Source organism: Neovison vison, chromosome 12 (assembly GCF_020171115.1).
Source record: "Neovison vison isolate M4711 chromosome 12, ASM_NN_V1, whole genome shotgun sequence".
Taxonomy (NCBI): Eukaryota; Metazoa; Chordata; class Mammalia; order Carnivora; family Mustelidae; genus Neogale; species Neogale vison.
The window spans coordinates 825365-852972 of NC_058102.1; the positions used below are offsets into that span (position 1 = coordinate 825365).

The window sequence follows — 27608 nt, forward strand, 5'->3', positions numbered from 1 at the left end:
ACTGCAGACTTCCTTCCCTTCCTTTCGTGTGCTCTTTTCTCTTTGGCACCTTTTTCCTCCCCCAGACATGCCTCCTTGAACCCAGAGACTCGCGCCCAGTACCGTGCCGTGTGAGTGTCCGCGGCTCACTCAGCCAGGCTCCTGCGTGTGGCGCTGGGCCGCTGCTAGACCTTGGCCACTTCACACCCTGCTGCACGTGTGACGCCACGTGTGACGCGTATCTTCATGTGTGAGGTGTGTGTTGACGGTGAATTCCAACGAGCGGGAAAGCGAGCTCTCGGGGAAACGTGCATCAGCTGGGCTGGGTATCGCCGCGTCTCCCTCCCCGGGGCTGGCACAGCGTTAACGCTCACCCCCGGTGCTCTAACGGGGGAGCCGTGGGGTCTCCGTGGACTTCGCTGCATTCCTTCAGGAGTGAAGGTGAACCTCTTCGTAGGATGAAGAATCATCTGGTTTTGTAAGCTGTCTGTTCACATAGTTTTTTGTTCACATATCTGTTTTCCATTGGACTTGGGTCATTTCCCCCTCACTTTATAAAAACGCTTCACTTTTTGGGGTGCTTAGTCCTTCCATCCAATATATGCTGCAAATTCTCTGTTTGTCACTTGTCTTCTGACTGATTATGAAGCACTTTCCTGGGCATGAGTTTGCTCGGTTTCACGCTTGCACACGTGTTTACTGCTCTTTTCTTGACCCGCTTCCTATTTGGGAAGATTTTCCCGCGCTCGGGCTCCACCCCGTTTTCTGTCCGTCACTTCTGCCTGTAGACTTCGGGTCCATTTGAGGTCGCTTCCGTGTGTGTGAGGGGTGGACCGCATTTTATCTTTCTCCACGGGGCTGTCCGCCTACTGAAGGGCCATCATTGCCTCAGAGACCTGAGGTCACAAACAGAATATCCACATCTCAAGTTTGGTCGATTTTGAGAAAAGCCGTTGTAACTCTGTGCAGGCTTCTGTGAGGATCTAAGATTCCAGCTCCTTTGTGTAAATACGAGTACGTTCAGTTTTATAAGAAACCAGCAAGCTGCCTTCCACGGTGGCTGCACCACTGTGTCCCGCCAGCCGTGCTGAGCGCTGCCGCTGCTCCGCGTGCTGCCCGCGCTCGGTGTGCTCGGTGTCCCGCCCCGGGCCGCTCTGGCGGCCGTGCGGGGTGTCTCGTTTCATGGTGCACTTGCTGGGTGCACGCGAGGCGATGCTTACCTGCTGTCTGTGCGTCTCCGTGTTGCTAACATCTTTAAGACTCTTTCTCAATGGGATCGTTTCCTTACTGTTGAGTTTCAAGGGTTCTTGGTACGTTGGGGATCGTAGCCCTTTATCAGAGGCATCTTTTGCATATTTTGTCCCATCCTGTGGCGTGTCTTATTCTTGTGACATGGATCTTTCATAGAGCAGAGAATTTTAGTTTTAACAAAGTCTAGCTATCAGTTCCCTCTTTTTGTGCTTTTGGTGTTGTATCTGAAAAGTCATCTGCAGGGGCGCCTGGGTGGCTCAGTGGGTTAAAGCCTCTGCCTTCAGCTCGGGTCATGATCCCAGGGTCCTGGGATCGAGCCCCACACTGGGATCTCTGCTCAGCGGGGAGCCTGCTTCCCCCTCTCTCTCTGCCTGCCTCTGCCTACTTGTGATCTTTCTGTCAAATAAGTAAATAAATCTTAAAAATAAAAAATCATCTCCACACTCAAGTTCATCTAGGTTTTCTCCTATGTTACTTTCTAGGGATTTTATAATTTGGATTTACATTTAGGCATGTGATCTGTTTCATATTAACGTTTATGAAGGGTGTAGGTCTGTGCCTAGGTTCTTGTCCTTGTTCTTCTTTTTTATTTTTGCGAGTGAATGCCCATTTTTCCAGCCCCATTAGTTGAAGAGACCATCTTTGCTTTATTGTGTTGCTTTTAGTCCTTTTTCAAAGATCAGTTAACTGGATTTATGGAGGTCTATTTCTAGGCTATTTTGTTCCATTGATCTATTTAAATTTTCTTTTGCCAATACCACATTGTCCTGTTTAACTAGCTTTATAGTAAGTCTTGAAGTCAGGTAATGATAGTCTTGCAACTCTGTTCTGCTTCGGTATTCTGTTGGCTATTTTGCTTATCTGTGTAAACTTCAAAATTGTTTTATCAATATCCACAAAATAATTTGCTGAGATTTGATCAAGATTGCATTGAATCCACAGATCAAGTTGGAAAGACCTGACATCTTGACAGTATTGAGTCTTCCATGAATACAAAATTCCTCCCCCATTTATTTAATTCTTTGATTTTGCTCATCAGAATTCTGTTCTCTTCCTGGGGTGCCTGGGTGGCTCAGTGGGTTAAAGCTTCTGCCTTTGGCTTGGGTCGTGGTCTCAGGGTCCTGGGATCAAGCCCCGCATCGGGCTCTATTAAGACTTATCCCCTAAGGATACCTGCGTGATTCAGTTGGTTAAGTATCTGACTTCAGCTCAGGTCATGATTTCAGGGTCCCAGGATCGAGCCCTACATCGGGCTCCCGAGCAGGGAGCCTGCTTCTCCCTCTGCCGCTCCCCCTGCTTGTTCTCTCTCTCTCTCTCTCTAATAAATAAAATCTTTTTTTTTTTTTTTTAAAGATTTTATTTATTTATTTGAGAGAGAGAGACAGTGAGAGAGAGCATGAGGGAGGAGAAGGTCAGAGAGCGAAGCAGACTCCCCATGGAGCTGGGAGCCTGATGTGGGACTCGATCCCGGGACTCCAGGATCACGCCCTGAGCCGAAGGCAGTCGTCCAACCAACTGAGCCACCCAGGCGTCCCTAAATAAATAAAATCTTAATAAATTCTTTGAGTGATAATGTAATGATATGCTTTTAATTTCAAATTCCATTTGTTCATTGGTGGTATGTAGGAAAGAAGTTGACTTTTGTGTATTAACCGTGTCTCCTGCAACTTTACTATGATTGCTTAGTTCCTTATCAATTCTTCTCATCAGTTACTTTGTCCTTTCTACTTAGATGATCATGTGACCTGTGAATAAAGAGTTTTATTTTTTCTTTGCCAATCTATGTACCTTTTATTTCCTTTTCTTGTCTTATTGCATTAGCTAGCATTTCCAGTTCAGTGTTGAAAAGGAGTGGTAAGAGAGGACATCCCCTCTATGTCCAATTTACTGAGAGCTTTTATCATGAATCGGTGTTGGATTTTGTCAAATGCATTTTCTCTATCATGATCATATGATTTTTCTTGTTTAGCCTGTTGATCTGATGGATTAAAGATTTTCAAATGTTGAACCAGCTTTGCATACCTGGGATAAATCCCATTTGGTTGTGGTATATAATTCTTTTCATAAAATTGTTGGGTTTGATTTGCTTTTTTTTTTTTTTTAAGGATTTCTGCATCTCTGTTCATGAGTGATTTTGGTCCATAGTGTCTTTGTCTGGTTTTGGTGTCAGGGAAATGCTGGCTTGGCAGAAGGAGGCAGGAGGTATCCCATCTATTTCTATCTACTGGAAGAGATTGCAGAGAATTGTTTAATTTCTCCTTAAATATTTGGTAGGATTCACCAGTAAACTGATCTGGACCTGGTGCTTTCTGTTTTAGAAAATTATTAATTGTTGATTCAATTTCTTCAATAGATACAGGCCTATTCACATTGTCTATTTCTTCCGTGTGACTTTTGGCAGATGGTCTTTCAAGAAGTTGGTCCGTTGTTATCTAGGTTATCGAGTCTGTGTGCATAGTTGTTTGCAGTATTCTTTATTATCCATTTACCATCCATGGGTCTGTAGTGATCTTTCATTTCTGTTATTGGTAATCAGTGTCTTTTCTCTTTGTTTTCTTAGCCTGGCTGCAGACTTAACAATTTCGATAATCCTTTCAAAAGAACCAGCTTTTGGTTTCATTGACTTTCTCCTTGGATTTCCTGTTTCTGATTTCGTGAATTACGGCTCTGATTCTTATTATTTCTTCTGCTTACTTTGGACAGAATTTGTTCTACTTCTTCTATTTTCCTAGGCGGAAACTTAGGAGTATTTATTTTGGATCTCTCCTCTTTCTGATATATGCATCCAACACTAAACTTCCCTCTAAGCAGCACTTTCACAGCATCCCACAAATTTTGATAACATGTTTTTATTTTCATTTACTTCCAATTATTTTAAAATTTCTCTTGATTTCATCTTTTACCCATGCATTGTTTAGAAGTGTGTTGTTGAGGGGCACCCGAGTGGCTCATTTGGTTGTATATCTGACTCTTGATTTCAGCTCAGGTCATGATCTCAGGGGCACGGGATCGAGCCTGCATTGGGATCTGAAATGGGTGTGGAGTCTGCTTGCGATTCTCTCTTCCCCTCTGCCCCCCACCCCCACCCTGCTCACCTGCGTTGTGTGTGCACGCTCTGTCTCTCAAGAAGAATCAGAAAGTGTGCGGTTTAATATCCCTGTATTTTGGGATATTCCAGTCGTCTTTCTGCTACGGATTTCTAGTTTAACTCCATCATGCTCTGAGAGCACGTGTGAGATTTCTACTAGTTTATATTTGTCGAGGTGTTTTATGGCCCAGAATGTGGTCCATCTTGGTGAATGTTCATGGAAACTTGAGAAGAATGTGTGTTCTCTTGTTGGGTGAAGTCGTCTACAGATGGCACTTTTTTTTTTTTAAGATTTATTTATTTATTTATTTGACAGAGATCACAAGCAGGCCGAGGCAGGCAGAGAGAGAAGGAGAAGAGGAAGCCGGCTCCCCACTGAGCAGAGAGCCCGACATGGGGCTCGATCCCAGGTCCCCAGGATCATGACCTGAGCCGAAGGCAGAGGCTTTAACCCACTGAGCCACCCAGGCGCCCCTACAGATGTCACTTTTATCCAGTCGATTGATGGTGTTGAGTTCAGCAGTGTCCTTACTGATGTTCTGCCTGCTGGGTCCGTTCGTTTCTGAGATGCCTCCGGCGATGACAGTGACTCAGCTATTCCTCTTTGTAATTCTCTTACCTTTTGCCTCCTCTATTTTGATGCCCTGTTGTTAGGTGCGTACACATTAAGGATTGTTGTGTCTTCTTGGAGAACTGACTCCGTCATCATTTTATAATACCCTTCCTTGTTTATCTCATTACTTTCCTGCCTCTGAAGTCGGCTATCTTTTGAAAGATTTTTTGAAGTCTTTCTTTTGATTACTTGTTAGCATGGTACTTGTTACTTTCCTCTATTCATTTACTTTTAATCCATATGTGTCTTTATATTTAAAGTGGGTTTCGGGGCACCTGGGTGGCTCAGTTGGTTGGGCGGCTGCCTTTGGCTCGGGTCATGATCCCGGAATCGGGCTCCCAGCTCGGCGGAGAGCCTCCCTCTTTCTCTCCCCTCTGCTTGCTGCTTTGTCTCCTTGTGGTCTCTCTCTGTCTATATCTCTCTCTTAAATAAATAAATAAAATCTTAAAAAAAAATAATAAAGTGGGTTTCTTGGGACGCCTGGCTGGCTCAGTCAGTAGAGCATGCAACTCTTGATCTTGGAGTTGTGAGTTCAAGCCCCGTGTTGGGTGAAGGGATTATTTACATAAATAAAACTTAAAAAAAAAACCAAAACAAAAAACAAAGTGGGTTTCTTGTAGGCAACATGTTGTTGGGTCTTGTTTTTTGATCTACTCTGTTAGTCTTTAACTGAGCATTTTCTATGATTCCATTTTCTCTCCTTTTTGGTATATTTGTTCTACTTCATTTTTACTTTTTTTGGTAAGTGATTGCCCTAGAGTTTACAATACATATTTGCAGCTAATCCATGTATATTTTCAAATGACACTATACCACTTCATGGGTAACATGAGCACCTTATAATTAAATAACCCTAATTCTTTTCTCCTATACCTTGTGCCATTGCTGGCCCTCACTTCTCTTTTATATGTGCTACATCAGCATTAAGATACGTATTTCGTATGTGTGTAAGCAGACCTAATTCTACGTTGTTCATCTCATTATTTTGAACAAACTTAGCGGTTAGACTGAGAATAAAATGTTAACTTACCTCCTCATTTTCTGTAGATCTGAGTTTCTGACCTATATTATTTTCCTTTTCTCTAATGAACTCCCCATAACCTTCTTCCAAACCTGTCTGCTGGCCACGAATTCCCTCAGTGTCTTTTTTTTTTTTTTTAAAGATTTTATTTATTTATTTGACAGAGAGAGACACATCGGCAGGGGGAGTGGGAAAGGGAGAAGCAGACTCCCTGCCAAACAGGGAGCCCGATGCAGGGCTCAATCCCAGGACCCTGCGATCATGACCGGAGCCAAAGGCAGAGACTTAAAGACTGAGCAGGCGCCTCGCCCTCAGTGTTTTTCTGAGAAAGTCTATTTCTCCTTCATCTTCGAGAATGTTTTCACAGCATGTGGAGTCCTGCGTGGGATTTTTCTCTCCACACTTTAAGTATCTGGTCCATGTTCTTTGCACTTGCACGATTTCTGAAAAGTCAGATGTGGTTCTAATCTTCGTTTCTTTACGGGTAAGGTCCCCTTCCGCCCAGCTGCTTTAGGACGCACAGTTTGCATGTGATTTTCTGTAAACTGAAGACAGTTTACAGTTAAAGGTGTCAGTTGTGTTGCACTTTGCTTGCTTCCTGGGCCAGAGGCGTGTGTCCAGCGCTCAGCTGGGGCCGCCCCTTCCGCTCCTTGCCTTGCTTTCCCTCTTCCGACCGCGCGGGTGTTACTCCTCTTGCCGTTGTCCCATAGTCTTTGCCTATTCTGTGCTGGTGTTTTCCAGTCTTTCTCCTTATTTTTCAGTTTTCAAACATTCTTGTGACATACCCTCGAGCTCGGAGATGCTTTATTTCACCACGTCCCGGCCAGGAAGCCCGCAGAACGCAGCCTCCCTGTCCGCTGCGGCGGCTGCTCCCTAGTCTTCGTTGCCGGCGGACTGCGCCGAGGACCAGCCAGAGGTGGAAATGCGGAGCCTCTCGTGTGGGTCTGAGCGTCCCCCGGCACGGCTGGTCACACCTGACTCTCCCGCATGGGCGCTTGCCCCTAACTGCCCGTCTTTAATGTCTGCCTCCGCCGCCTGCCCCGCAAACGGCTTCGGAAGAGCGGGGCGCACACCTCGGCCGCCTGCCTGGCCGCCTGCCTCTCCGTCAGCACCTCCCTGGTCGGGAGGAGCTGGGAGCCGCTGGCGTGCGGGCCGCTGGCGCCGGGCTCCTGGGAGGACAGGGCGCTTTCCAGCTGTGCCAGCTGCTCCAGGAGCAGGCGCACAGCTGCCGGCCGGCGGCGGGGAGGGGCTGGGAGCTGCTCCTGAGCTCAGAGCCCATAGTGACCGAGATGAGCGAACGGCCCTTGAATCTGCACACCTTTGCCGCTGCAAACCGGAGCCCCGGCAGGGCGGGCACTCGGGGCGGGGACGGGATCCCGGTGCCGCCCGCACGGCCGTGTCCACAGGGCCCCTCCTGCACTGACCCTAGCTTAGGAAACAAGCATCCGGCATCTTGTGCGGGGCCCTGCACGGTAGCCCTCTGACTGCGCCCTGCTGCTGTCGGACGTGGGCCTCCACGCCGTCTTCTCGCAGGCTGGACGTGAATCCGAAGGGCACGACTGGGTCTGGGCTCAGTCTTTGCGGCAGAGCCCCTCCCCCAGGAGCTGCGTCCGGCCTGCCTGAGGGTCATGGTGCCCGGGCCAAGCCCATCACCGACCCCACGATTACAGTGATTCTTGGTCAATGTCACCATGGGGACGGTAACCTGTACCTCTACCACTTCCCTTCCGGAAAGATCCAGAAGCCATTCGGGACAGCCCAGCAGGAGCATCTGCCCCCGAGGGGTGAGGGAGCTGCCCGTCCAGCGGGCGTGTGAGGCCAGGTGCCTGAGAAGGGGACGCTCCAGGGGGTGGCCTGGCGTGGCGGCCACACGGAGTAAGGAGGGTTTCCGTAGGGTCGGGGAGCAGGGCACAGCAGCCCAATGTGAGGCGTCAGAGCCCGAGCTGGGTAGGAGGCGTCAGGGAGCGGGGACAGAGGCACCTGTCAGGAAGGGACTGCCGAGGGCGCTCAGAGATGGCCTGAGAGGGGGCGTGAATACGGGAAGAGAGAAAAGTGGAGTGAGCCCTGCGTGTTGGTTCCAAACGTGTGATAGAGAGCCCTGGTGACAGCGTACTCGGCAAATGCAAATGTACCCGCGCCCCGCGAGTCCCCACGAGGAGCTGTACCCCAGCAGGGACAAGCACGGCCCGCGCCTGGCCCTGGGCTCTCCATGCAGCCCCCAAGAAGGGGCCAGGGCGCCTGGGGGAAGCAGGGAAGGAAGAGGAGCCCGAAGGCATGGCCGTAGCCGCAGCAGCAGACGCTTGCAGAGCAGCGGGGCTGCCAGGAGGACACACAGGCCAGACCAGGGGCTCCCGCTGGCCAGATCGGGGAGAATTTGTGCACACTAGCGAGAGGAACAGCTCATAAGTGAGATCTTCAATGTGCCTTAAACGTGAACAAATCACACTCGGTACGGCGACTGGGATGTTTACGTTGTCTCAAAGAGCTCCACACGACATACTTTTTAATTACAAGGGAAGACGGCTTGCAGCGAGGGGCCTGGTAGACTCCTGCACCCAACCAGGTGCGCGGCCTTGTGAAGCCACCACCAAGCCAGCTCGTGCTGGTGCCACAAAATAACCCCAGCCGGCAGGAATGTGGAGGCCAGAGACACTGAGTCATGTTCCAGACTGGGGGGGGGGTAACAGATCAGCTCCATAGGACATGAGCCGCAGGGCTGGGTCGTGGTCAGCATGGTCGGCCCTCTGTGGAAGTGGCTGGGACCTTGGGTCAGCACCGTGGTCCAAGGCTCTCCGCAGACCCCACTCCGTCAGCGGGACCTTCCTGGGAGGCTGACCCTCTCGAGGTGAGCCTCCCGCGGCCGGCACAACCCACTCAGGGCGCAGGGAGGAGGGTCCTTGTGTTGTACTTGCAGTGACCCTGCAAGACAGGGATCGTTTGAAGATACAATAATTTTTTAAAATATTTTATTTATTTATTTGACAGACAGAGATCACAAGTAGGCAGAGAGGCAGGCAGAGAGAGAGAGAGGGAAGCAGGCAGAGAGCCCGATGCGGGACTCGATCCCAGGACCCTGAGATCATGACCTGAGCCAAAGGCAGGGCTTTAACCCACTGAGCCACCCAGGCGCCCCAAGATAAAATAATTTTTAAAACCAGTTTGCGTTTTATGAAACAGCTTATACATCGGAGCTTCCAAACAACTGCATACGGGGTGGCCGGTGGGCTCAGGCCTAAGCGTCTGCCTTCAGCTCAGGTCGTGATCCTAGGGTCCTGGGATCGAGCCCCGCATTGGGTTCCCTGCTCTGTGGGGAGCCTGCTTCTCCCTCTCGCTCCTCTACTGTGTTCCCTCTCTCGCTTTCTCTGTCAAATAAATAAAATCCTTAAAAAAAAAAAAATAGCTTGAGCAAGGTGCTTTATGCAAACCTCCGAGGCTGAGGGGAGGTGGCCTGGAGGCCACGGGGGGCCCAGTGCTGGGGGCCGGGCGGGTCACTCTGGGGTTGGTGCTGGCGACCGGCTGGCTGCCTGGGAGCAGAAGCCCCAGGACAGTATTAAAACAAACAATACGAGGGCCTGGATGGCTCGGAGGGTGAAGCCGCTGCCTTCGGCTCAGGTCATGATCTCAGCGTCCTGGGATCGAGCCCCGCATCAGGCTCTCTGCTCAGCGGGGAGCCTGCTTCCTCCTCTCTCTCTGCCTGCCTCTGCCTGCTTGTGATCTCTGTCAAATAAATAAAATCTCAAATTAAAAATAAAAAAATAAATAATACGTTGTTGGAATATACATGTAATACATCGTATGCCCCAAAATGACATATAAATTCAATTCCATGTCCATTAAAATACTGTCTGGATCTCCCGTGGAACTTGGTGACGGAGGACAAAGTACCAAGGGAATTGGGAAAACTAAGGGGCAGGCATGTTCGGACTCCTCAGACACCCTGGGAATCAGGGTGCCGCGCAGGTGGCGAGTGGCCAAGGGGCCCATTAGCCCTGCAGGGGCGCCGCGAGTGGGGACAGGATGCCTGGGTCTGCAGCAGCCGGGTGGGGACGAGGGAGCACAGGCCCGCTCCAGCCCCGGAAGCCCGGACCCCAGACGGGCGCCCACCAGAGCCGGGCAGTGGGATCAGCAGCACCCCGATCGTGGACGAGGCCGCGGCGGGCACAGGGCCCCGGGCGCACCCCTCACACCACTGGCCTCCTCTTGGCCGCGGCGTCGCGGACGGTCAGTAGCTTGATAAACACGAGAAACCCCTGCGATGTTTAAGGAAAACACAGCGGAGTTCGTGACATCAGCACGCAGAACGTTTCCTGACCTGGAAGTCCCCGCGGAAGCCCACGCCCTCTCTCCGGGACAGAAGTCGCAGCGCCGTGGAAGTGGGACAGGCAAGGCTCGCCGCGGGCAAACGTGCGGGACGAGCACTTTGAGACGCTGTATTTCATCCCCTGGACGGGACTGATCGAAAGTCCTCATTTTGATTTCCCCACTTTTACCAGAAATGCTGTCCTTGCTTCTGCCTGGAGAGCTCCCTCTGGGGGTCACAAGGACGGCCTGGTGGTGACTTTCAGTCTTGTTTCGTTGAGCACGTGGCTTTTCCGGGAACATGACGGGGCCCGGCACTTAGAGCCCTACCGACGCCCCGCGCTCCTGTTCGAATGCCAGCGCCGGCAGGAGTCCCTGCGGACGTGAAGGTGTCTCTGTCTCCGACTCCGTGTCCTTGGCTGGCAGCACGGGCCCGCTTGGGGCTGGCGCATGTGGCCGTGGACGGCGGGGTTGGCCGGGCAGAGCCACGGGCGACCCACCCTCGGACACGAGACCTGCCCACTGAGTCCCCGACGGGTCAGATGTTCTCTGTTCACAAAATTTCACTCTCCGGCCACAATCCCCACTAACCTTCCTGAGCGAATCAGTCACAGCCCACGTCTCGGCTCTGCCTCCGTCTGCTCCCGTCTGTCTCACAGTCCTTGGTCATAGCTGGTTTTTTGGTGTGTCTCGTGTTTTCGCTGAGCGTCAGACTGAACTACACGAAGCTACACACGCTCTGGATCTTTGCACTGGGAGAAATTTACTTGCCTGGGCGCCACCGAGCCCGCTGTGTGGAAGCTGGTCTCCCGCTGGCTCTGGGGCCCGGGGCCCCCACAGCGGCAGGCCCCGAGGTCGTGTCTCCCCCTCGGGGTGCCTGCTCATCTCCTAGCTGCCGTCCCGGGCACACGCACCTCGGGGAGCTGGGACCTGCCTCGGGGCAGCGGCCTGGCACAAGACCCTTCCTGAGGCTCCCCCGTTGTCCAGCACCTGGGCTCCTGGCCGTGTCACTGCTGTGTCTCCCTGCCCGGGGCCACCGCGTCCGGCTCGGGCCACCACCTTCCGCGCGCCAGCCAATGTCCCTCAGGGGTCTCCGCTCGCTGGGGCTCCTTCCTTGGATCCGGGGGCGCCTGCTCCCGTTTTCTCTGGCCCGGTCTGCTACCGGCTTCCGCCACGGAGTCAGAAGGGGAAGGGAAGGGAGTTTTAATGTTGAAGTCCAGTGTTTCACATCCATTCACTCACCGGGGTGAGACGGAGCTTATACACGAGGCTCTCTCTCACGAGTGAACACGGAAGTTGGCCCGCTGACCCGCAGTGTCGCCCGGCACGTGAACCAGGCAGCCCCGAGTCGGGTTTGAGCGCCGCGCAGCGCACGTCGCACAGCGGACCCGCTGTCCTCCACAGGCCGGCCACCGTCCCCCTCACACGCTGCTGCCGACGTCGGCCACTCCTTCCCGCGGGACGGTTTGCCATTCCCGCGGTGTCAGACGGGGCCACGGTTCCAGAACCACCCGCCGGCCACACAGCGGGACAGATGCGTGGGGCTCAGGGGCCTCCATGCAGCCTGTCGGCCGCGCGCCTCACCGGACAGCGGCAGCCCAAGGCCACAGGTTTCAAAAGCTGGGCAGGGGAGTCGACCAGCTCGGGAGCGAAGCAGCAGCGAGCTGCACAGGCTTGTGCTCCGAGGGCCCGGACGTCGGTCCACACGGCTCCGCGGCAGCATGCGGGGCGGGGGTGGGGGTGAGACGACAGGCGTGGACGGCCAGGGCTGCACCCCAGGAAAGCTTCGCAGAGACAGAGTCTAGACCATGGGCTCTCAGGAGCAGGGACCATGTCCACGTTCCCCACGGCTCTGTGCCAGGAGCTGGCCTGGGCCTGGAGGGCGGATGGTCCCTCGGACACCGAGAGAACAACAGCTTGCGTGCTGCAGTCACCCTGTGCTCCCTCCGATCAGGGGACAACCCAGGACGCCCCGCAGGTCGCCCCTGCTGCCCACATGCAGCCCCGCAGCCATGACGGCCGGGACGCGAGCCCAGCTCTGTCCTCACCCCACAGCCGGCAGCCAGGGCTGCCCGAGCGGGTCCAGGGCCGGAGCCCTGCTCTGGCAGGGGCACCTCCCCAACACCGCCAGGCTGGGAGTCCCGCCCGCCCGCAGCTTGCGGTCCCCGTGGGGTCAGACCGTCCTCCAGGTGGAGACCTGCGGCGACCCTGGAGGCCTGAACAAGTGCACCCAGGCTCCCCCCAGAGTCCCAGCCGCACGGCTGGGAGCCGGAGACCCGCCTCCCCCAAACACACGCACACACACGTGAGCGCCCGGTGCTCCTGCCCTGGTCCTGACCCCAGCCCACGAGGGACCCCCGCAGCTCCACGCGCAACAGACACGCGCTCCTTCCGGGAAAGCCGTGGGCTCCGATACCCGAACTTCGCACCATCCGCTGTGGACTCGGGCACTCACTTCCTGCAGCTTCGGGAGATCCTGGCGGGGGAAGCCCGACGGCGGGCTGGGCCCCCGGACTGGGGAAGGCTCCCCCAGAGCATCACGGCGCGCACTCACGGCGCACCCCGGGGGAAGCACCACGGCCGCGCGGCTCCCTAGCCTGTCCCTGGCCGGGGCTCCGTGGGCGTCTGGACAGAGGCCGTGCTCGTGGGAGGCGCCGGGAGCTGCCTGTGGACTCTTCCCCTCCGGCTCCCAACGCACGTCAGCACGGACCGTGAACCCGAGACCCGGGGGTCTCGCCGTGTCGCTCCCGTTAGCAGAAACACGGTCACTGCTGCGAGAATCCCACCTCCTCCCCTACCCCCACCCCATCCCCTGGCGGAGGCCAGGACGAAACTCCCAACTCCCCAGAGGCTGCGTGAGTAGCTCCCGGGGTGGGGGTGGGGGTAGGGGACGACCCTCCTGTCATCCTCAGAATAAAACGCCAGTGTCCTCCAGCAGTAGAAAATTGCAAATAAAAAGTTTAATTTCAGAAACTGTGTTCACCATTTATAAATACACTAAAACATAGTCAATGCAAATCCAGATTAATAATAGGTCCTTTTTTTAACAAAACAACTTTTCTAAAAGGTCACAGGCAAATGAGTGACTTGTTTCATCCAGAGTATTTAATTGGTTTGAAATAAGAAAATGAACCCTTTTTTCTAGATGTTGAAGAAAAATTCTGAAGACAGATCATCGTTCAAAGAATGACAAGTGACGCTTCATTCTGCTGTCCTTGGGGTTCTGAAACACGCCAGCGATGGCTGAAGCTTCCCTATTATATAAAAAATCTAGACGCCTAAGGCTACTCTTACAACTGCAATGGAACAACCTCCTCCCTGTTAATGAGCCGTCTCTTCTAGAAACAATTTTATACATAATTTGATCAAATTGGGGTCAGTGGGGTCAGTGCACAAATTTCAAAAGCTCCCTGGTGTCGAGACAGCGGGTCCGAGGGTCGGGCGCCCTCGGCAGGAGTGCTGCGTGCGGGCCCCGGCGCGTGGGCTGGTGGCCGAGGTCGACCATGTAAAACCTGAATGCAGCAGAAGCACAGACCGGGACGCTCTCTCTACCAAGTCACTACGGAACTGGCCCGGCGGGACGCGTCTGAGTTTACTTTCCTCTTCCGACGCCGCAGCTCCGTGGCAGCGAACACTAGGTTCCAGAATGTTCTGTACTCGACAGGCTTTGGAGCCTGCAGTTAGAAACTGCTCAGCCAGGATGGCTTGAACTCCCCTCTTATTTACAGATTTCATTAAACAGCCACAAAAGCTGCTGTGTTGAATTAAAGCAATTCTTAAACGAAAATACAGTACCTGATTTGTGGTTTTTACATAATTGAATAAAAAGCCTACAGAATAAAACTGTTCACATCTCCTCTGCCGTTCTAGTAAAACAAATGACTAAGCCCCCGCTTTTAAAAAACACGTTACAGTTGGGAGTGAAACCCGAATCATCGTATTCATCGTCGGCGGCAAGACAGGCTCTCCCTCGCGGGCCCGTGGCCCGCGGCGACGCCCGGCTGCGGCACCGGGAGTAAGGCACACGTAGGCATTACAGTGACGCTGGACGGGGTGGGGGGACCCGCCGGGGCACGCCGCCTCCCCGGGACAGACAGTGGGCGCCCGGGCAGCGACGGTGACCGCGACGGCGGCTCCGCTGTGAGCTTCAATACTGGAAGTATATCAAGGGAAGATTCTCTTTCAAAAAGATGAGTTTTTCAAAATGTTCCATCACGAGCCTGGACTGGCCGAAGCTGCCGTTCTCTGTGGGTGTGTTGAACAGCCTTTCAGAAGGGACGATGCTCGGCGGGCAGCCCAGGAACCGCACGGCCAGCGCGGCCAGGCCCGGCCAGGCCGCCTTCTTCAGGTTCCAGTAGGTGAGGGGGTCACAGCCGTGCTCCAGGACCTCCTCCTCCAGGTAGGCCAGCACCATGTCCTCGGGCACCTTCGTCTTCTCCCGGGGGCCCTTCTTCGTCATCTTGGCCATGAGGGACCACAGGTTCTCCTCCCCGACCGCGTCCTGCGAGGGGGCACCCGCGTCGCAGCCGTTGGGGACGGGCGTGTTGTCTGAGGTAGGGTTCAGCGCCTCCAGCTCCCGGATCAGGTCCCGCGTGTACTGCTCCGCCTCCTCCTCCGAGAACAGGGAGGCCTTGTAGCGCGGGTCCAGCAGCGTGGCCAAGATGTACCTCGGGTCGCGCAGGGTGGCGGCCAGCCGGCTCACCATGGCCTCCTTCAGGGACTTGAGCATGGTGTCGATGCCCATGGTCTCCTCGAAGAGCATCTCGATCTTGCGGTTCAGGATGTGAATCATGGGGATGACCTGGCTGAGCGTGGAGGCGTGCGCGCTCATCTCCCGGCCGGCCGCGTCGAAGGGCTTCAGCGCGAGGCACACGGACCGCATTACCTCCCACTGGTCGCAGCTGATGAGCTCCCGGAAGCCGCACTCGACCGACACCTCGTTGACGGCCCGCTTCTGCTCGACGAGCCGCTCGAGCATGTGCAAGGACGTGCTCCACCGGGACGGGACGTCCTGCAGGAGGTGGTGCGGCGGCAGCCCGTAGGCCCTCTGCAGCTCCGCCAGCTTCTCCTTGGCCCTGGGCGAGCGCTGCACCCGCTCACACAGCTTCCGCGCGGTGCTCAGCAGGCTCTGGACCATGCGCTGGCTCTTGAGGGCCTCGCTGACCACCAGGTTGACCGTGTGGCTGAAGCACTGCACGCCGGCCCGCTGCCCCTCGCTCAGCGTCTTCCCGATGCTCGGGTTGTCGGTGACCGTGATGCCCACTTGCAGGCCGCGGGACGTCACCCAGGTCTCCCACCAGCCCTCCAGCTGCTTCCGGATGCTGCTGCCGCTGTAGTCGCCGTCCACCTGCGACACGTCCAGCAGGGCCGAGCCGTGGTGGTCCTCGCGGCACGGCCGGGCCGACGACGCGAAGGTGACCCAGTGGGCGGTGAGCGTCAGGTACTCGCGGGTCTGCGTGCTCATCCAGATCCCGGACGTGAAGTGGACCACGCCGCTCTCCGCCTCCTTCAGGTGCGACAGGACCACCTGCTTCACATTATTGTACATCCCTGGGATGGCCGTCCTCGAGAAGTAGGACGGGGAGGGCACAGAGTACTGAGGTTTCAAGTATTCGAGCAGCCTGTTAAAGCCAACGTTGTCTACGAAGGAGTATGGCTGGAGGTCAAGTGCAATCATCTCAGCTATGAGACTCGTGATTTTTTTGGCAACGGGATGAGAATCGTAGAACTTCTCGTTGGGGTCTTCAAAGGAGGCGCCTCCGGGCAGCTGGGCGCTCAGGGGCCCCCGCGGGCCGGGTGAGGAAGCCCGCGCGGCCCGGGGCGCGTCAGCCTTGAGCACGCCGCTGTGGAACCGCTGCAGGTGGCGCAGGAGGCAGCTGGTGCCCAGGTTGGTGGGCTTCTTGCCCCGGCTGATGGTGCGGCCGCAGTGCAGGCACACGACCTTCGTGGGGTCCGCGGAGCAGATGGAGAAGTGGTTCCACAGCTTGGAGGTCTTCTTGCTGCTCACGGGAAAGAGGACCGGACTGTTTCTCGGGACCAGGGAGGGCAGGTCCGTCGATCTGGAGGCGGTGCCTTCCGCGGAGGCCAGCGTGGCGTAGGGGGAGTTGGCCAGGCTGGCGCCCAGCGCGCCCTTCGGGGCGCCCACGACGTCCGCGTGCCGGCGGTACAGATGCCGCATCAGACAGCTGGTGCCCACGTCGCCCCTGCGGCCCCGGCTGATGACGCAGGCGCAGTGTCGGCACACGGCCTTGAGGCTGTCGGTGGGCGCCAGCGAGAAGTGCTGCCACACCTCCGACTTCAGCCTCTTTATCACCTTCTTGCTCTGCTGGGACCCAGCACCACAGTCCAGCGGGCCGGGGCTCAGGCCGCCAGCCTGCAGCTTCTCGGGGGAGGACGCCAGCGAGGCCGCGCCCACGTCGTCCGAGGCCGTGGCCGTGTCCTCCGCCAGCGCGTCGCCGACGCTCAGACGCACCTGCAGCTCCTCGGGCAGCCGGTCCGGGGAGGAGGACGCCGAGGGGGACGCCCGGGCCGGCTGCCCGGGCGAGGATGCCACGGAGCTCGGGTCTCCGTCGGGAGGCGGCAGGGCGGGCAGCAGCGTGGGGGGCGCGGCGTACGGCGGTGGGATGCCCGAGCCCCCGCCGTTCTCCTGCAGCACGATGGAGCGGTGCGCCCGCCACATGTGCCTGATGAGGCAGCTGGTGCCCAGGTCCTTCCCGTTCTTGCCCCGGCTGAACTCGTTCATGCAGTGGACGCACACGGCCTTGGAGTTGTCCAGCGGCGACAGGTAGAAGTGCTTCCACACAGCCGACCGCCTGCGGGACCCGGACGTGCCCTTGGGGAGCGGCGGGTTTCTCTCCAGCCCGTTCTCCGCGCTCTCCTCGCCCGGCAGCGGGGGCAGGTGCGGCGGCCCCCCCAGGGCCTCCTCCCGCCCGTACCTGTCAGGGGCAGACGTGTCTGGGGGGACGTCTTCGGAGGGGACCACAGGCTCCTCCGTCACGTCGTCGGGGGACGGCACCTTGGACGCCAGCTTTGGGGCGAGTTTGAGGGGTGAGCGCGCGGCGCCCAGGTCTCCGGCGTCGGCGGGCGGTGGCGGCAGCCGCAGGGGCGGGGGCGACAGGGAGGGCAGGGCCGGCCCGCCGCTGCCGTTCTCCTGGCCCAGCACGGTGGGGTGCGCCCTCCTCACGTGCCTCATGAGGCAGCTGGTGCTCAGGTCCTTCTCGTTCTTCCCTCGGCTGAACTCCTTCATGCAGTACGTGCAGATGGCTTTCGTGCTGTCCCGCGGGGAGATGAAGAAATGCTTCCAGGCCGGCGACTTCTTCCTGGAGCCGGCGCCCCGGCCCGAGAGGAGGCTCTGCGTCACGGCCTCCATGGCCACGTCATACAGTGTGCTGCTGTACTGGGAGAACAGAGCCCCGTACTCCTCCTCCTGGTCGGTGGGGAGGCACTGCCCGGGGGGCTCGCAGCCCCCGCCCGCCTCCCTGGCCTCCGTCTGCTCCCCACCTCCCTCCGCCCCGGGCCTGTCCTGCTCACTCTTAAACGCCACTCCTTCCAAACTGTGATTAGGGATGCGAACACCATCTTCCTCTTCTATTTTAAAATTTATTTTATCAGAAACCAATTCACCATCCCTTTTGGGATGAGTTTCCTGGTTATTCTCCATAATGGACCATAACTACTCGGGCCGCGTCGTCGGAGATGGGTAAAAACCTGATCCGAAGGCTCATCTGTGCCCCCAAATGTCCACCATCTTCAGCCTTGGAAAATGAACTCCATCGTTTGAACGCGAACGCGCGCAGCGGATCATAAACGCCACCCAAGGGGCAGGCACGTGGGGAGCACAGCAGCTCGCCTCAGGCCGCGGGCCACCACCTGCCGGGAGCCCCGCCGCGACCCGCTTCTCCACGCAGACACGCAGGGACGCCGCGCAGACCTGCATCGTCTCCTGCAGACCGGACGGCCGTCATCTCGGCAGCACAACGACCCTCTCGCATCGCCTGTAAGAGAAGACAGAGTCCAGGTCAGCACGGACCCGAATCGTCCATTTCCAATCTGTTCCGTCACGGGTCCCTTAGCCTCGACATGCCCAGGAAAAGTCCCGTCCCAGTAAGCTAAAATCGAAAACACGGGTTCCCTGACGTTTCACAATCCACTTATATAAGGAAAATACCCTAAAACCACAAAATAAGCAAAAAATAAGGGCAGGAGTTTAAGTTCCAAGGGCCCAGTCATTAAGGGCTGGGGCTCAGAGCCCCCGGGGGCAGCTCTTCTCGTGCTTCGCCCTAAGAACAAACACACCAAGTGGGGACGAAACCCAGCCGACCTGTCCTTTCAGACGGGACACTGAACGTCACAAAGAAAAGAGCAACACCCAGTGCTAAGGGGGCGCGAGTCTGTCTGTGGCACGGGGTGGGCGCTCCAGCCCGGGGCCTGGCAGCAATGCACTGAGCTGGCCCGCAGCGCCGCGAAGTCAGGTGTGCAAGCAGGAGGCGCGGCGGCCCATGGGGACAGAGTGCAACACGGGGCGGACGACAGGAGCCTGCCAGGGGGAGGAAGCCACCCACGAAAAAGCCAGTACGGCAGCAACAGGAGGCTGTCCCCATGGCCGGCAGCAGAGACAGAAGAGGGCGCTTCTGTGTGACAGCAGATTCTAGAAAACCCGCAACAGGCTCACAAGGTTTTTCCCACAGCAACCAGGGGTTTCCTATATATACAATCAGCACAGAAAACCTTAAAACTCCTCATCAACGAAAACCGGAATGCCAATGGGAGGACAACCGGCGGATTCCTGACCCTGGGGTTCAGCCAGCCCCCAGTAAAAACCCACAAGGCGGAGACAAGAAAGCGAGAAGCAAAGACTCCGTGGGAGGTGAGGGGTGTGTGTCACACAGCGTGGTGGGGAGGAGGCCCCGAGCCGGGGCTGAGCCGGAGGCGCCCCAGCCAGGTGAGCTGCGGGCCAGCGCCAGCAGCCAGAGCGGCAAGGCCGGCCCCGCTGTGTCCCAAAGCCGCACGCCTCTGCGAGCCTGGGGCGGCGGACGGATGGCATGCGGAGACGGCAGGCTCGCCTGGAGCCTCCCGGGCAAAGCAGGGCGTGCGCTCAGCCTGAGAAACCGGGCGCGCTCCGCAGCTAGCTCCGCCACGGGCACACGCAGCGTTCCCAGAAAGCGTCCCAAATCCTGAACTCCACAAAGTTCAGCCTAATACTCAGAAAAAAAGAGCTTCTAAATGAAGTATCAGCAGGCACCAAGGGAGCGGGCGGCAGGAGTAAGTGCAGCGCGGGCTCCAGACCCAGAGCGGCGAGGCTCGCAGGCAGCGCCGCGGGCACAGAGCAATCCCGTGTGACTGCGTTTCTGAAACAGAAGGTGTAATTACAGAGTTCCTGCGTACAATTACATGTATAAGGGTCTGTTTTTTTAAATAAAATCCAGAAAACAAAGAGAAACGAGAAAAAACAACACTATAAAAATGAGTAGCCACATTTGGAAGAGACTTCTTAAAAAGCAGAACTTTAAGCGTATATAAAGCAGAACCACAATGCGACACCCACCGGGATGGCTGGACTCAGACAGACAGACAACAGCAAGTGGGGACAAGAACGTGCAAAAACGGTGCCCTTGCGCTCGCCGGCAGGGGCGGGACGGCGGGGCCTCTTGGAAACCACTCTGGCAGCTTCCCAAACATATGCCAGGTCACCCCACGACCCAGCAATCCCACTAATGTGTAGACACTGAGGAGAAACGAAGCCCTGTGCGCACCCAGAGCCCCGCATGTGAACGGCGTCAGACAAAAAGTGGAAACAACCGAAATGGGATCCACAAATGGATTAAAAACTGGGACGCAGGGGCGCGTGGGTGGCTCAGCGGGTTAAAGCTTCTTCCTTCGGCTCAGGTCATGATCTCAGGGTCCTGGGATCGAGTCCCGCATTGGGCTCTCTGCTCAGCGGGGAGCCTGCCTCCCCCTCTCTCTCTGCCTGTTTCTCTGCCTGCTTGTGATCTCTGTCTGTCAAATAAATAAATTTTAAAAAATCTAAAAAAATAAAATAAAAACTGGGATGCATCCCCACTACAGCAAGACCGTGCTTGCCATGACACGGACCTTGACACCACCAGGCTGCGACAGAAGCCAGACCCAGAAGATCGCACAGTGTGACTGTTCATTCCCGGCGAGGCGGATCCCCAGAGACAGAGGAGGTGCGGGAACTGGGGGCTGGGGGAGCACCATGGGAATGACCGCTGGCCAGCCGAAGGCTTCCTTCGGAGTGATTAAAACTCCGCTATCAGGTAGCTGCGACCTTACAAAGATACTTCAAAAAGGCTTATTTTATGGTGTGTGAATGACATCTCAAAAAAAAAAATTATATAATTTTAGAATTAAAATCAAAATAAGGGAAACGTGATTAAAAGAAGCTGAAGATGGGGGTGCCTGGGTGGCTCCGTGGTTAATCCTCTGCCTTTGGCTCAGGTCATGATCTCAGGGTCCTGGGACGGAGCCCCGAGTTGGGCTCTCTGCTCAGTGGGAAGTCTGCTTCTCCCTCTGCCTCTGCCATTGCCCCTGCTTGCACTCTTGCTCTTTCTCTGTGAAATAAATAAATAAAATCTTAAAAAAAAAAAAAAAAAAAAACCTGGATGAAATCTCTAGTAATGAAAATGCAGTACTTGAAAATATCCTGGATGGGGTCAACAGCAGTTTAGACGTAACAAAAGAGAAGATCAGTAATTATGAAGACACAGCAACAGAAATAAAACAGAGGAAAATAAAAAGAGGAAAGAGCAAGGGGAAAAAACTGAAAAATTTAAAACTTGTGCAAGGTGCAGAAAGAGAGAAAACGTCTGCAAATCTCACATCTGATGAGGGGCTGACATCCAGGATAAACAAAGAGCTGTAGCAACTGACCAACAAGCTGGCTTGCAAATGGACAAAGGCCTGGGCTAGACCCACAGGGACACACAAAGACAACCGGAAGCACGAAGAGAGATCACTTCACACCCACCAGGACGGCTAGTGTCCAAATCCTGGGATGTGACGCTCCAAAAGTAACAGCAAGACCAGGAAAGCACGTGAAGATGTGCAAACATGGCCGGCGTGTCCCTGACAGCCTGATGAGGCCGAGCATCTTATGTGCGGGTCCAGGCTCCCTGTGAGCCATCCGCCTGGGATCTCGCCAGCCTGGGCGGATCCTGAGAACAGAGCTCCTGAACTGAGTTCTGGGAGCTTTCTCCGCATCTGGGAGCGAGCCCTTTATCACGTGTGTGATTTTTAAGTATTTTCCCCCAGTCTCAAGCTTGTCTTTCTCTCAGCAGTGTATTTTGAAAAGCAAAGCCCAATGTACCAATTTGGTTTTTTATGGATTGTACTTTTGTGGTTACGTTCAGAAATCTTTGTCTACCCAAGTCACAGAGATCTTCTCCTGTGTTTTCTCTTCTAGTTTTACCACCTTGTTTTAAATTTAGATCTTTGAGATACTTGAATTGTTTTGTAAATGAACAGCTAACTGCTCTAGCAGCATTTGCTGAAAAGACAACCCTCTCCAACAACGGAGGAACGCCTCTGTCTGTAACTCGGTCGGACGCCAGCTGTGTGCAGACCCACACATCTGGGTAATACCCACAGACAGCAGCTATTCCCCTACGTCAATGGGATGGAACATGTGGGTATAGATATTTATCTACCAAACTGTGTACTTTAAACATGTGTGATTTACTGAATGTCAATTAATCCCAGTGTGGATAATATGAGAAACACATGTGTTGGGTCTCCGCCCCCCCCACCCCCACCGCCTCTGGGTCCTGGCAGGGGCTCCTGAAACCCCACTAACCTCCTGGGAGCCTGGAGTGTCTTCTGTTCTAATGAGGCGGCTCTGGGGGGGCTGCTGGGTGGGGATGGGTCACCAGAGACACCGAGCTGTGATCCCAAGCTGGGGTTCTCACCCTGCTCCCCATTCTCCAGAGAGGGGGAGGGGGGCTGGGGAGTCAGTGGACACCTGGTCACGCCCACGTGATTAAGCCTCCATAAAAACCCCAAACGCGTGGGGTTCCGAGAACCTGTAGGTTGGGGAGCACGTCCAGGGGCCGGGAGGTGACGCACCACGGCTCTGGGGGATAGAAGCTCTTGTGCTCGGGGCCCTCCCAGCACCCACCCTGCCCCCACCTGGCCGTGGACAGAGACAGGAGAGAAGCTGTGGGCCCAGCTGCATCCGTGGCCTTCATCACACCCTCCGCTAAGCGATAAGCAGAGGAACGGGAGTCAGCGCTCCCCCGGGTTCTGCGAGCTGTTCTAGCAGGTGAGAAGGTTCCAGAAGGGGCTCCTGGGGATCCCACCTGGACCCATGTCGGACAGAGGCTGTGGGTAACCCAGGGACGGGCCCACTAGGGGCCTGCCTCTCGAGTGGGGGGCAGTCTGTGGGACGGAGCCCCTCCCTGTGGGATGGGACGCTCCGGGCAGGTGGTGTGAGCAGCGCCTTCAGCTGAGGACAGACACCCTGCGGGGGCTGGAAAACTGGTCACAGTGGGGAAAAGCACCCACACGTTTGGTAACCAGAAGTGAAGTGTCCTCCAACGGGAGAGTAAGAGTAAAGGAGAAACACACGACTTCCCCTAGACACGCTGAAACCTGCTTTTTTAAGAGGCTGGGATTGGGGCGCCTGGGTGGTTCAGTTAGTTCAACGACCGTCTTCAGCTCAGGTCATGGTCCCGGAGTCCTGAGATCGAGTCATGGTTCCGGAGTCCTGGGATCGAGCCCCGCATCGGGCTCCCGGCTCAGCAGGGAGCCTGCTTCTCCCTCTGACCTTCCCCCCTCATGCTCTCTCTCTCTCAAGTAAATAAAAATAAAATCTTAAAAAAAATAAAAGACAGGGATTGTCAGATTGGATAAAAAAGTGAGACTAACTCTATCGCCGACAAGAAACAAACTAAAAACATAAAGACACAAACAGGTCAGAAGCCAAAGGACAGAAACGGTGAGCCATGCTGGTAGCTCACCACAGAAAGGCGCGGTGGCCACAGCCACACGGAATGGACTGAGGATGGCACGCCAGGGACAAGAGGACACTGCGTAAAGTACAAGGGGCCGAGTCCCCAGACGCGCACACACCGGCTGAAGGGAGAGGAGACGGGGCCACGGCCGCAGGCCGGTCAGCACGCGTCCCCGAGCAGGTGCACAGAACAGCAGCGCAGCCGACAGAAACGTGGGCACCGTCCCCAGCGGCCTGACCGACGTCCGTCCAGCGGTCCAGCCAACAGAAACAGAACGCGTGTTGTTCCCAGGTGCACAGAAAACAGGCGTCAAGACCCGCAGTTCGCAGGACAATGAAGCAAACTTCCGTGGGTGTGAAAGAACCGAAATCAGTCAAGAAGGTCTCTGACATGGGAGGTGAACAAGCAACCAACCACAGAAACTCTGGAAAAACCCAAAATGGATTCAAATAAAGTCTTCTGTACTACGCTAAAGGTCAAAGGAAAAAAGTCACCAGGAACAGTAAAGCAAATTTAATCCCAAAGTAAACCGAGAAGACAATAGAGCAAAGATGTGAAGTCCGTGAACTCGAACCCTGCTTCTTGGAAAGAGCAACAGGATGAAAGAAATCACCAGCAGGACCGAAGGAGGGAGCCACCCAGATCTCACGGCAGAGGAGGCTAATAAGGAAGTACATAAGACACTTCCCGACAGTAAATTCAGCAACTTAGTTAGATACAACAAATTCCTGGAAAGACACACATTATAGAAACTCAGAGATAAGTCAAATATCTATTTAAAAAACTGAACTTGCAATTAAAAAAACCTTCCCCAAAAGAAACTTCCGGGTCCACCTGGCTGCTCCGGCAAATTCTACCCAACATTAGAGAAAAAGAACCAGTGAAACACAAACTCTTCCATAAAAGAAAAGAAACACCTTCCAGCTCTTTCCTGGTAGTATTACCTCAATACCAGAACTAGATAGACACTACGAGAAGAGTCCTATCCCTATGATCACAGAAAAGCTTCAACAAACTTGGCAAGTTCTTAAAAATTTAGTAAATCAAGAGGCCCCTGGGTGGCTCAGTCATTGAGCGTCTGAGTCAGATGTGGGCTCAGGCGGGCTCCGCACTCCACAGGGAATCTGCCCGCGACCCTCTCTCCCTCACCTTCTGCCCCTTCCTCCCCACCCCCACATCTCCCTCTCTCTCAAATAAATCAAACTTTTTTTTTTAAGATTTTATTTATTTATTTGACAGAGAGAGACCACAAGTAGGCAGAGGCAGGCGGAGAGAGAGGAGGAAGCAGGCTCCCCGCTGAGCAGAGAGCCCGATGCGGGACTCGATCCCAGGACCCTGAGATCATGACCCGAGCCAAAGGCAGCGGCTTAACCCCCTGAGCCACCCAGGCGGCCCAAACTATTAAAAAAAAAAACGAATTACTGATAACACAGCACGAGTCGGTGGGGTGATTCCCAAGAGTAAAACACGAAGTGGAGCAAATCCACGGTCCCGTCACACGAAGGCACGGAGTGCCACTTTCACCCCACTTGTGACAGACGTGCTCGACGAAGCAGAGACAACTCCCCACCCTTCCGAGCGTGCCTGGGACGAGCGACGGCCACCAGCCCAGGGCACAGGGACAGACGGAGTGTGCGCCCCGCAGACCGGCGCCTCAGCCACACTCCCGCCGACACGGTGCTGGAGCCCAGGGGACAGGCAGGTGCAGAGGATGGGACACTGCCGGTGTCACAGTCACCTGTGTGAGAAAGACCTTGAGGCCACCACAGAAAGACACCGACCGTGGCCGCAGCCCCGTGCTGGCCGCCTCACCCCACAGAGCTCACTTCCCCGTTCCTGGACCCTGCTGTCCTCCGTCCTCTGCAGGTGGCAAGGTGGGCCCTGCCCCCTGCACGGATGGAGGAACCCCCTCCTCTCCCTTCCAGGCCAACACCCGGTTCTAGGTGGACCCTGACCCTCTCTCAAGACTCACGTGGGGCAACGCTGAGGGGCGATGGAGATGGTAAGAGGGAAAACTGACTGTTGACCCTGGGCCGTGCTTTCAGAGGCAGACCAGCATCGTATCACTGCAAGCACAAGACAGGGCCCGGGGTGGCTCAGCGGACTGAGCGGAGTCTGGTTTCTGGTCGCAATCTCAGGCCCCATGGCAGGCTCTGTGCTCGGCATGGAGTCTGCTCGTTTCCCTCTGCCCCTCCCAGGCTGGCTCTCTTTCTGTCAAATAAACATACATGTCTTTTAAATCAATAAATAAACCACGTGACAATCTTTTGAGGACGGTTTACGATGTGTTTTCCCCGTGGGGCAGGAGAACGCCATCCTGGATACACAGGCATTGGGGAGGGGTTGCCACAAACAAGACGTGGGGAAGAGGCAACCTGAAGGCACAGCGGTTCCCGGCCCGGACACCTGCAGACCACAGGCTCCAGAACCAGGCCCAAGACTTCTGTTTCAGAAGTGTTGAAAACAAGGGATAGAACATAAAAATTACAAGGAACAGAGAAACATGTTTAAATACTACCAGAATGATGAAATCAGCAAAATCCAGATTATGGGAAATTCTCAGGGCAAACCACCCAGTTCCCTTAACAAACATTTACACCTGAATCCTGACCTTAGCTAGCGAACTACATGCGTGGGAAACCCGGATGCAGACTGCTCCACACGAACGATTACTGTTAGCTTAAAGCTGTGATAAAGGTATTGTGGATACAATTTTTTAAAAAATCTCATCTTTGCAAGATACTTATCGAAATACGTCCAGGTGGAGTGTGATTTTGGGTGTCTGCTTCAAGGTCACCGAGTGGGGGATCCTGATGCGCGAATGGCCAGGACTGGTGGCCACCGAGGCTGCGTGAGGGACGCACTCCCTAATCTCTGTGAGAACACTTCCGGAGAGTTACTCTTCGAAGAAAGATCAGACGGACGGCTGACTTTTCAAGAGGAGCGATGTGAACCAGAGACAAAAGAACGATACCTTCCAAGTTCTGGGGGGAGAAAGAGCCAAACCAGAATTCAGTACTCAGTGGAAATACTCCCGCACAAACTAATGGAAAACAAAAACCCCGTCGGACCAATCAATCAAACACAGAACGTGTCACTGGGCGGGCATTAACGAGGGGTCCAGCCGGCGGCACCCGCACGAGCCCCCGGGGCGGTTCGGTCACGCAGAGTGGACGAGCACAGCACAACAGCGACGGCTGGGGCGGCCCGAGGTGCTGGGTCTGCCCGTTGCACCCGGGGCCTGGGCTCCCCGGCCCCGTCAGCGGGGTCATGAAGCCTCACCGATCGGCACACCTACGTGCAGGTGCGGAAGAACCACAGAGCACACGGACCCGTGCACCCTCGACCCAACACCCCAGCGTCGCTCCAGCCTCCCTTTGTCGGTACCTGTAACTTCTCTCTCCCACAGCGAGAAATCGGGCTCCCAGTATCGTTAACAGGTAAAGTCATCTGCTCAACCCTACAGTTTCCAGAAAGTAGTTTCAGAATACTAACCCACATCAGAAGGAAAAACAAGCTTTCAGGGTAGAGACAATAGTTTATAAAAGTTAGTCTTTGGGGAAGCCTGGGTGGCTCAGTGGGTTAAGCCTCTGCCTTCGGCTCAGGTCATGATCCCAGGGTCCTGGGATCGAGTCCCACATCGGGCTCTCTGCTCAGCGGGGAGCCTGCTTCCTCCTCTCTCTCTCTCTGCCTACTTGTGATCTCTGTCTGTCAAATAAATAAATAAAAATCTTTAAAAACAGTTAGTCTTTGGGCTTTTGGGTTTAGCACCGTGTCCAAGAGTTTCTGGGGTCAATCTTCCCTCTTATTGTAGCTATTTTTTCATGACCCCAATACAGTCAAGGTTCACCTGCTTCTGATGTAATAACACACCACAGACCCAGCATGGTCAAACCCCAGTCTCAAGGAGGACACCGACATGAAGGCAAAACCAACAGGGAATTTCCTTAACTCCAATACATATGCACAGAGAACAAACCAAAAGCACATACAAGGCCCATGTGGTATTCGGTCTGGGCGGGGGGCCGGGGCCGGCTCCGTCGGCTGGACGTCTGCCTTGAGCTCAGGCCCCCGGTGGGCTCCCTGCTCAGCCGGGAGCCTGCTTCTCCCTCTACCCTTACCCCTGTCTATCTCAAATAAATAAAATCTTAAAAAAAAAAAAAAAAGAAAAGAAAAAAGGAAGAAAGAGAGAGAGAGCAGCCACCTGTAGGGAGAAAAGGCGGCCCTGGGCACGCGATGCACGGAAAGCCCACGGCGGCCGAGCGCTGCGGCGCCGCTCAGGCTGGGGGTTTCCCGACGCGGGTCGGGGTCCAGGCAGTTGCAGCGGGACCGCCAGCCCCGAACAGCTTCCAGGACCCAGATCGGCGTGAGAGGGACTGTGGGAACTGA

General features: G+C 55.2%; 1 protein-coding gene across 3 annotated transcripts in view; it reads right to left on the bottom strand.

The window, feature by feature from the left end:
• Window positions 1-13189: 13189 nt before the first annotated feature.
• Window positions 13190-27608, bottom strand: part of ZBED4 (zinc finger BED-type containing 4) — a 30043-nt gene continuing 15624 nt past the window's right edge. For 2 of the 3 annotated variants that reach the window (XM_044226647.1, XM_044226648.1), the window contains exon 2: window positions 13190-18245. In XM_044226647.1, coding sequence (XP_044082582.1) covers window positions 14399-17911 — 3513 coding nt within the window. In that variant the 5' untranslated portion in view covers window positions 17912-18245 and the 3' untranslated portion in view covers window positions 13190-14398. Of the gene's footprint in view, window positions 18246-25191; window positions 25236-27608 lie in introns of those variants that run through there. The other variant, XM_044226649.1, reaches the window with a different exon arrangement.